The following is a 10,163-nucleotide window of genomic DNA, read 5'->3' as shown; positions in this document are numbered from 1 at the left end:
TTGGGAGTCTCATGTTTCTTTATGGCATAATGGATAAAAATACAGACTTGGAAGCCAGACCGCCTGAGTCTGAACCCCAGTTCCATTTACCAATTGTCCAAAGCTTAGGCTTTGATTCTGAGCCTGTTTCCTCAACTGCTATTCTAAAGGTTAAATAGGCGAATATTCATAAAGCATCTGGGACAGTGGCTTGTGTGTATAGCAACTGTTATGTAAATGAATTATCTACTGAGCACCACAGCACTTCACCCCATGGTGTGGTGAGCAGGATGGAGATGAGACTTAGGGCTGAAGGTTCTGCTTACGAGTTTAAGTTAGGATCTCCCAGCCTTGACCAATGAGACCCGACTTGGGAGACTCCAGGCCTCATTCCACTACCCCAAATGCCCTCTAGTCTCCAGATAAACAGATCCTGAATCTCCAGGCCTCACGTGGCCTTGATCTCTTATCACTGCCCCCCAGGACCAGTCCCCCCTTGCCCTCAAGGACATGGAATGAGGCCAGCCTGCCTCTCTGCTCCCTCAATTTCTCTGTCTTTGCCACTAAGCAAGAGTGGCCCACCCCACGTGGGGGATATTTCCTCAGGGAGATTAGGAGCAGTGTCTTGAGCCTCTCAAGGGCATTTTTCTATTGGCCCCCTGAGGTTTGGGCCCAGCTGCTTATAGCGTCACCTATGCCCAGTGAGTGCAGCATTGGTTGGGTATGGGCTGGGGGGAAACACAACAGTGCGGGGTCCCTCCTAGGCCCCCTTTTCTCAGCTGATTTCTTAGAATAAGCTGCCTTTAGAGACAACCAAAACTATTTATCACTCTTCCATTTTACCTACTCTTCTTTTCAGAAGCGGGGGGGAAACAGAAGTTTGTTAAAATACAGCTAAAGTTGGTGGGTATGTGCACAGTTTGACTTGCCCTCTCTGATGTCATTTTTCAGCTCAGAGGAACAAGGTGGGAGAGTATAGGAGCTCTGAGTGGGTCTCAGGAAATAGGGGCCCCTTATGCCGTTCTTTGGATAGTGAGGATGCTGCCTGGAGTGGAGCTGGAAAACAGGACCAGCCCTTTCCACCCAGGCATCTGGCCACCCTCAGTGACCTCTGAGGCCATTGTGATGCACACCCAAGTTTCCATTCAGCAGGGTCACATAATACGCACACACCTGATTTCTCCACTCCATGACCACAACATGCGCCTGTTTGTACAGGGCTCTTGGCCTGCAATGTCCTTCCTGCTACCTCTATAATTCAAGCTTGGGGTGACTGCTGTCACCTCCTTGCTTCTACTATAAGAGCCATGAAACTTCTTAATCAGAAAATAGATGAAAAATCACCTAATCCGGTGATTTTTAAAACTTTTTAGACCACAAAACCTTTTCTTCAAGCAAAATCTTCCACAGAGGCCCAATATGTTAAAAAAAAAAAAAAAATGGCTTAAGTAGGGTATAAGACACCACTCTCAAATGCAGCGGGGCCTCCACAATAGTCCCTGAGGCCCCCAGAGCTCCAGGGAGCTCAGTGTAAAAACCACTGATCCAGTCCAAGGGCCTCATTTACAGAGGAGGGAACAGGGGGAAAGTAACATGGCCACAGTACAAAGGAAGCACAGGCAAGGTTAGGTTAGGATTTGGGTGTCCTAACTCTGTGGCCATTGTCCTTGGGGCTTGCTGTGGGCATCCTGCTCTCTCTGCAGCTTGTTGGTTCAGTGGGGACATGGGCAGGGTGGAGCACTAGGAGGGGTGGGTCTGCATTCCCAAATGGCATGTCTCCAAATCCCTATTGGGATTTCTTCCAAATATTCCTCCTATTTGGAGCATCTTTCCCAAATAAGGCATGAGGACTGCATGACACTGGCCAAGTCCCTAGCCTTCTCTGCCAGTCGGCCCCCAGGGATGCTGTGAGAAGATCTGAGTGTGCTGCCCTTCAACCCCGGAGTTGAAAGTCACCTGCCAGTCTTTCCAAGAGGGGTTGAAGAAAAGGAGGGAGGGTGATTGCTGATGAGGGAGGAGGAAAAGAGGAGCCCAGGAGTACCACGGAGAAGAAGAGAAGATGAGAAAAGCCTACTCTCCCCTCCAAGTTCTGCGGGGCTGTCTCCTCCTTCCTTCCCTCTTCCATGCCCTCGGCTTGCAGGACCAGCCAATGGCATGGCCTTTAACAAAGGGCCCCTCCTCCACATTCGATGCTGTCTCCTCAGGGGGACCTTACCACCGTCAGAGTGCTGCCTCACCTACACTACCCACAAGATCCCACGTCAGCGGATTATGGATTATTATGAGACCAACAGCCAGTGCTCCAAGCCCGGAATTGTGTAGGTGGCACACACACATCACACTGTGAGGAGAGGAAGCCAGCAGGGCCTCCTCGAGGGAGGCAGGGAGTGGTCGTGGAATGGGGACCCCCAGTGTACCTCGCAGGTGTGACTACACAGGGAGATGCAGCTGAGGGGCAACCTGGGCGCTTTCTGGCTGGAGCCTGCAGGAGCCATGGGGAAGCTGATCCCATGGATCGGGGGAGGTGACGGAAAAGGGAGAAGAAGGCAAGAGGGCACTTCCTCGGGGGGACATAGAAACTAGATGGGTCTAGGGGTCCTAGGGACCGAAGAGCATGTCTCAGAGAGGAGACAGGCCCTAAGCGGCCTCTACCGAAGAAAGGAGAAGCAGTCTAGGTCAGGTGGGGAATTTAGGAGGCAGGGAGGATGGGCTCTCTCTTCCGGTCACTGGGCCCCTCCATTGTGATCCTTCTCCCTCTTGCTCCACAGCTTCATCACCAAAAGGGGCCATTCCATCTGCACCAACCCCAGGGACAAGTGGGTCCAGGACTATATCAAGCACATGGAGGAGAACTGGGTGACCCAGAGAGGGTGGAGAAGGCACAGCTCAGAGACCTAAAGAGAAGATGCCGAGGCCCCCTTCCTCCAGCCACTCCTAACTCTCAGCCCCAGCCACCCTCTGGGAGCTTCCCTGCCTTGAATTAAAGACCACTTATGCCCTTCCCTGGCCTCATTCTTTTCTACTGGATTTACTCATTGGTCATACACCGAGGACACAAGGGAGTCCAGCCCGGGTATGGCACCTTCGGCATCAAGCCTCGCTCTGCAGAAGTTTCACTGGAGCCTGGTACAAAAAAATAGGTCAAGCCTGCAATGCGGGTAGTGAGAAGCAGAAAGTGAGAAAGAAAAGCAGTGTAAAGACTGTCTCCTCCTCAACAACAATAATACCAGACCCCGTTTTCTTAATGCTTTCTATACTGCAAGCACTCTGCTAGGCAGTCTGTATGCATTATCTTATTTAAGCTTCATGACAAGTGTAAAAGCTAAGAATCATCATTTGATTTTATAGGTAACACTTCATAAAGGGCTCTCTATAGCAGTCAAACTCCATAGTCCTTTTTTCCGTGCTGTTTCCAAGGTCTTTCTTCACTGCTGTCTGGAATAGGAGTGATTCTTGAAGACATTTTACCTAATCTCTCCCCTTCGCTTACATATACCAGATTATACTATATTGTTTTACTAACAGCCTTCAAGGTGGAAAAGGGTCCGGAGGAACCTGAAGAGAGAGGAGGCTGTGGGGCAGGTCCAGCCAGAGCCCAGGCCAGAGGGGCTAAAGCTGGAGCCCTAGTTGGACGCAGGTTGTCAGGTGCACAGAGTTGAGCGTCCCCTGCTGGTCATGGTTGGCCACGGGGGCACCCAAGAGGGATCAGCGGGGTGGCTACACCTAAAAATTGGTCCAAAGTCCAAGGTCCAAAGAGATAAATAAAAACACTGACAAATAAGTCAAATGGTCCAGCAACAAATGGGGACCCCAAGGATCAGGCACATTGGTTTTTTTTGGAGTATTAGCATAAGCTGTGACATGAAAGTGTGAGGTCAATCATGTGGCCTTGGACTGGGAGGGGGCATATCCTTCTCAGAGGCAACTAAGCCCTACCCTTGCCTCAGTCTGGGCTCTGTAATCCTGCTTTGTGCTCATTCTCCCCAAGACTGATCACCTGGGGGAAGCTGGGGTGGTTCAACCCTGCCTGCCCCTTCCCCAGCATACAGATGGTGGCAGGTAACATGGTGAAATCAAATAGATCTGGTTTTTCATCCTGCCTGTCCACCCAGGTGGACTTGGACAATTTATTTAGCCTCTAAGCCTCAGTAGTCCCAGGGAAGTCATCATCGCTACTTCACTATTTTAAGGATTATATCAGATAGGGCATGTAAGGTAGCTGACACACATTCCTTCATGTGAATTCAAATTCTGCTGAATTCAGCTCTGCACCAAGTCCCATCCTCCGCTGCCCTCTGTTTCAGCAAACACTGAGGCCTGTTGTTTCTCCTCCTCTACCCGCTCTGATGTGGTCAAGGTCCAGAGAGCTGAGCAGTTGGCAAGCGGACCACCAGCAGCAGACGACATCTTCACGCGGCTCTCCCTGAGGCTGTACGGCCCCGCTGAAAGGATGAAGGTCTCCGAGGCTGCCCTGTCTCTCCTCATCCTCATCCTTATCATTACTTCTGCTTCTTGCAGCCAGCCAAGTGAGTCCACTTGTCTCTGTAGGGCAGGAACGAGAAAAGGGGATGGAGCAGCTGGCAGGGAGGTGGTGCCAAGGGCGCTGTTGGGTCTCTGGCCTCATAAGCCCCTGTGGGCTCTCCTCACCTTCATGCCTAGCTCCTGACCTCCAATTCTCCCCTTTGTAAGTAGAGCTGAGGTTGGTCCAGATCTTTCTGGGGTAAGTAGTTCCAGGAAACTGGGTCACCATTTCCTCAGGAGTCCCAAGCGTGGTGAGCAGGAATGATCACTCAGGAGGAGAGGCCAAGGAAGCTGCAGAAAATGCGACAAGAATTGCATGCAATGAAACGGAGGGGGAAGCACGCAGATGAGAAAGAAAAGCGGTAGGTGCCCTGGAAGAATGAGTTACGAGAGGAAGGAAGGTTCAAACAATCATGTGGGTCTAAGCCCAGGAATTGGGAGTCTGAACCGAGACACCACTTCCTCAAAGTGGCTGGCACAGGTTGCTGGGACTATCAGACAACCAAAATGAGTCCCAGAGGAATGGCTGTTTGGGAATCTATGGTCCCCTTCTCCATCCCCCAGCCTATGACTAAATAACGTCTGCAGAAAAGAGGAAAGGGGTTGAAAGTTTTTTGAGCTGTGGGGAGGAGGAGAATTGCGGCCTATGGAGGATGGGGTTTGTTTTGTCCTTCCGTATCTCCTCCCTCTGTCATCGCTTATGAGGAACTGGTGACGGGGGTCGGGGGGACAAAGCTGTGTACCACCTGCCCTAGGCTGCCCCAGCCATTCTTTTCTCTCTTGTTTTTTTGTTTTGTTTTGTTTTGTTTTTGTTTTTTGCTTGTTTTATTTTGTTTTGTTTTGTTTGTGATGGAGTTTTGCTCTTGTTGCCCAGGCTGGAGTGCAGTGGCATGATTTTGGTTCACCACAATCTCCGCCTCCCGGGTTCAAGTGATTCTCCTGCCTCGGCCTCCTGAGTAGCTGGGATTACAGGCACACGCCACTACACCCAGCTAACTTCTGTATTTTTAGCAGAGACAGGGTTTCACCATGTTGGTCAAGCTGGTCTTGAACTCCTGACCTCGTGATCCGCCCGCCTCGGCCTCCCAAAGTGCTAGGATTACAGGTGTGAGCCACCACGCCTGGCCTCTTTTCTCTCTTAAGGTCACCCTGGCATGTAGTCCAGCCTGACTCTGCCTGTATAAACACAAAGGAGCAAGGGTCAGGTGCACCATGTAATCTGCCCACATACTCTCAGGATGACCCTGGTCTTCGTAAACTTTGCTTTGAGAACCAGTGATATGAGCATCACTTATGGAGGGACTGTGTGGAAGGGGGAGACAATGCTCTTTGGGAGAGTCAATCAGGCCAGTGCAGTGGGTTCAGGCTTCAAGGAAGACAGAATGGCCCACCCAAAGCATGGATCAGCAAGATGGTGCTCTCAAGATGTTCCAAGCTTTGCCACTCTCTAGAGGCAAAGGGGTCAAGCTACAAAAAGATTTGCACTCTGAAGGTTTGGGGGCTGGGAGAGATCTCTGGACTGACCTCTTGTGTAGTATCCCCAATTGATGCGTAGTCAGGACAGCTCAAAGAAAACACAGCAACAATAACCAATCAAGTCCAGTAGCCTGCATGCATCAAAGAGACGGGAGGAAAGAGCCATTTCCAAGGCAAGAAGAGCGGCCATTACTACCGTTGGCTCTTAACTATAATAAGCACTGATTGAGCCTTTCTGTGTGCCAGACTCTGAGTTAAGGGCTTTCCAATCATTTTCTCACTGAATTCTAACCACGATCCTAGGATACAAGTAAGTATCATTTACCCCCACTTAATGAATGAGGAAACTGAAACCTAGGGAGATTAGGAAATTTGCCCATGATTCAAGTCAGTCAAAATTCCAGCCCAAGCTGTCTGATACCAAAGCCTAAATCATGTACTTTTTCCTCCTGCTCTAACTTCTGTTTCTAACAGCTCTACTCTCTCACCCTTCCCCATAACCTCCGCCTCTCCAGTGCCCTAAGATAGAGTCCAAATTACTCAGCAGTTCAGCAGGTGTGTGAACAGACCCTCCTCTCTCTCCAGTTTCATCTCTGCCCATTCATTCCTTCCTACCTTACATGCCAGTCGCCCAAACTGCCCAGCACTCCCAAGACACACTGAGCTTCCCCTACTTTCAAGCTTTCCTGCATTTCTTTCTTCCGGATTCTACAAGTCCTTTGTGTGTCTAAATCCTTTTTTTTTTTCCTTTTGAGATGGAGTCACTCCTTCGTCCAGGCTGGAGTGCAGTAGTGCGATCTTGGCTCACTGCAACCTCTGACTCCCGGGTTTAAGTGATTCTCCCGCCTCAGCCTCCCGAGTAGCTGGGATTACAGGCATGCGCCACCACGCCCGGCTAAGTTTTGTTAGTAGAGACAGGGTTTCACTATGTTGGCCAGGTTGGTCTCAAACTTCTGACCTCAGATGATTCGCCTGCCTCGGCCTCCCAAAGTGCTGGGATTACAGGCCTGAGCCACAACACCCAGCTGTGTGTCTAAATCCTGCTCATCCTTGATGAATCAATACAGGCCTCACTTGCTTTGAGACTTCTTCCTCAACCACCGAGGATGGGTTAGGGGCCCCTCATTGTGTTCCCATAGCACCTTATACCAAAGTCTGTTCTATCCTGGACCACATTCTACGGTAGTGTTTGTTTAACTTTTCAATTTCCCTTTCAACCCTGACTACTCTGTAAGCTACTTAAGGGTAGTGACTGTATCCTCCTCATGTTTTTACCCCCATAGAGCCCGGCATATGATACTAGCTCAACCCATGTTTGCCAGATCAAGTCACCAATAAACAAAAGAGTGAGCCAGCTTCCTCCTGGTTCCTTGGCAAGTGTGAATAACCAAGTCATTTGTAGTTGACACTCAGCTCAGAGGCTGAGGGTTCTAAATGTATGTCCCCCAGAGGGATTCATCGTTTGCCCTTTCTCCATTACCTGTCAAGCTAGCATTGGTCTCCTCTAACAGACAGCTTTGCTATCAGAGCAATGAAACATAAATGGTAGGAGACAGAGGTGGGCAGTGGTGGTCTCCCCTCTGCTTCCCTGGCTCAGCTTGTAATGTGATTCCTTCAGAAGTTCCTGAGTGGGTGAACACCCCATCCACCTGCTGCCTGAAGTTTTATGAGAAAGTGTTGCCAAGGAGACTGGTGGTGGGATACAGAAAGGCCCTCAACTGTAACCTGCCAGCAATCATGTAAGCACATCCTTGTAGATATTTCTGTGGAGGGGGACAGGGAGCCCAGGGGCAGGAATGAGATACACGGGACCAACAGGTCTCTATGCTAGAAGCAGTGGAGTAGTGGCTACGGGTTTGGGCTTTGGCTCTCACGGGCCTGGGATTAATTCCTAATTTTGCCACTTTTAGCTATGTGGTCCATTATGAAACCCAAACTTGAGGGTCTAGGCTGAGCAGAGAAGGGACTGAGAGAAGGGATGGTAAGGTTCTGAGGCCAGAGAGAGAGGCTGTCTGAGGGAACCCAGCCAGGAGAGGCCCAGGGAAGCTTTAAAGAACATAAGGTGAGCTCCATGTGAACCAGAGGTGGGGGTGTGCACTGGACCCCTGCCTGAGTCTGCAGCCCATGACGGTCTAATTCTGCCTCTGCAGCTTCATCACCAAAAGGAACCGAGAAGTCTGCACCAACCCCAGTGACGACTGGGTCCAAGAGTACATCAAGAATCCCAACCTACCTTTGCTGCCCTCCAGGAACTTGGCCACGGTTAAAATTATTACAGCAAAGAATGGCTAAGCCCAGCTCCTCAACTCCCAGTAATGACCAGGCTTTAGTGGAAGCCCTTGTTTACGGAAGAGAGGGGTAAACCTACAAAAACAGGAGAAGCCTTATTAGGCTGAAACTAGCCAGTCACATTGAGAGAAACAGAACAATGATCAAAATAAAGGAGTATTTCGAATATTTTCTCAATCTCAGGAGGAAATACCAAAGTTAAGGAATGTGGGCAGAGATACACTCTTTTATTTTTATATTTTTATTTTTATTTTTTTGAGATAGGGTCTTACTCTGTCACCTAGGCTGCAGTGCAGTGGTGTGATCTTGGCTCACTTGATCTTGACTCACTGTAACCTCCACCTCCCAAGCTCAAGTGATCCTCCCACCCCAGCCTCCCGAGTAACTGGGACTACAGGCTGGCACCATCACACCTGGCTAATTTTTGTATTTTTGGTAGAGACGGGATTCTACCATGTTGCCCAGGCTGGTCTCAAACTCCTGTGCCCAAGCAATCCACCTGCCTCAGCCTCCCAAAAATGTTGGGATTACAGGCGTGAGCCACCACATCCGGCCGGTGCACGCTTAATACATAGAAAAATATCTTTCACATCCTTCTCCTGCTCTGCTTCAATTTCTCACTTCACCCCAGTACACAAGCCATTCTAGATACCTAGCCAGTTTCCAGCCTGCTAGATGATCTCTGCCCTCTGGGTCTTGACCTGTTAAGAGCCCCATAGAACTCTTAATTTTTCCTGCCCATCTTTATGGATTTTTATGGATCTGTATTTTCTTCAATTATTCTTTTATTTTATAATACAACTTTTCATAGGAAGTCAGGATGGGAATATTCACATTAATCATTTTTGCAGAGGCTTTGCTAGACCCTCTCATGTTTTGTCTTCCTCAGGTGGCATGGGTACAGAGAGTGCCTGACTGGGAAAGAAAGAAAAAAAAAAAAAAAAGAGTGAGCGAGAAGAAGAAGAGACACAAATCTCTACCTCCCATGTTAAGCTTTGCAGGACAGGGAAAGAAAGGGTATGAGACTCGGCTAGGGGTAAACTCTTAGTCCAAAACCCAAGCATGCAATAAATACAACTTCCTTATTTGGCAGCTTGATTCCTAACTTCCTGCTTTTTTTCTGCTAGGGTGAAAGAAGCTTAATCTCAGTTTTTTTCAGGGGCTTCTCCACATTTCTTGAGACTTTTGTCAAGGTTGGGGGCCATTTATAATCAATCTCCCCCTCTGTCTCCAGCTCAACAGCAGACAGCTGACTCAGCTCCTTTGCATTCAACATTCTCCCAAAATGCTGTTGTGAAGACAAAACAAAAGCCAGGTAATAAAACCGGATGGTTAAGCAAAACAAACAAATACAGTGAAGTATCAAGCTGAAAACGGGCCAACGAATTGGATTCTGGTAAACCGACTCATGGCTGCCCCCAAGTGGCCATGTTGTTAAAACCCGAGCGGCCTCCCTTGGCCGGGCGCAGTGGCTCACGCCTGTAATCCCAACACTTTGGGAGGCTGAGGCGGGCGGATTACGAGGTCAGGAAATCGAGACCATCCTGGCTAACACGTTGAAACCCAGTCTGTACTAAAAATACAAAAAAATTTGTCGGGCGTGGTGGCGGGCGCCTGTAGTCCCAGCTACTCCGGAGGATGAGGCAGGAGAATGGCATGAACCCGGGATGAACCCGGGATGGACCCGGGAGGCGGAGCCTGCAGTCAGCCGAGATGGAGCCACTGCACTCCAGCCTGGGTGACAGAGGGAGACGCCATCTCAAAAAAAAAAAAACAGCCGCCTCTTCAGCCCAAGCTCATCTACCCAGGTGGCCATCTCATCTAGCTGGCCAATCAGACTCTTGGAGAGATTTGAAATTTGGACCTGAGAAACTCAGTCTGGTTGCTGCTAGAGCAGA

General features: G+C 49.6%; 2 protein-coding genes across 2 annotated transcripts; both read left to right on the top strand.

Annotated features, from left to right (window-relative positions):
* Nucleotides 1–1,739: 1,739 nt before the first annotated feature.
* Nucleotides 1,740–2,943, top strand: CCL14 (C-C motif chemokine ligand 14). Its single transcript, XM_073005551.1, has 2 exons — nt 1,740–2,297; nt 2,748–2,943. The coding sequence occupies exons 1-2, from the start codon at nt 1,987–1,989 to the stop codon at nt 2,875–2,877; spliced, it is 441 nt and encodes a 146-aa protein (XP_072861652.1). The 5' UTR covers nt 1,740–1,986; the 3' UTR covers nt 2,878–2,943.
* Nucleotides 2,944–4,393: 1,450 nt separating this feature from the next.
* CCL16 (C-C motif chemokine ligand 16) lies at nt 4,394–8,503 on the top strand. The gene is made up of 3 exons (XM_008011093.3): nt 4,394–4,505; nt 7,595–7,715; nt 8,127–8,503. Exons 1-3 carry the CDS (start codon nt 4,430–4,432, stop codon nt 8,266–8,268), a joined length of 339 nt encoding a protein of 112 aa, XP_008009284.1. The 5' UTR covers nt 4,394–4,429; the 3' UTR covers nt 8,269–8,503.
* The last annotated feature ends 1,660 nt before the right edge of the window (nt 8,504–10,163 follow it).

The sequence above is a fragment of the Chlorocebus sabaeus genome, chromosome 16, assembly GCF_047675955.1.
Source record: "Chlorocebus sabaeus isolate Y175 chromosome 16, mChlSab1.0.hap1, whole genome shotgun sequence".
In the NCBI taxonomy this organism is placed as follows: Eukaryota; Metazoa; Chordata; class Mammalia; order Primates; family Cercopithecidae; genus Chlorocebus; species Chlorocebus sabaeus.
This window is presented reverse-complemented; position numbering and strand designations above follow the sequence as displayed.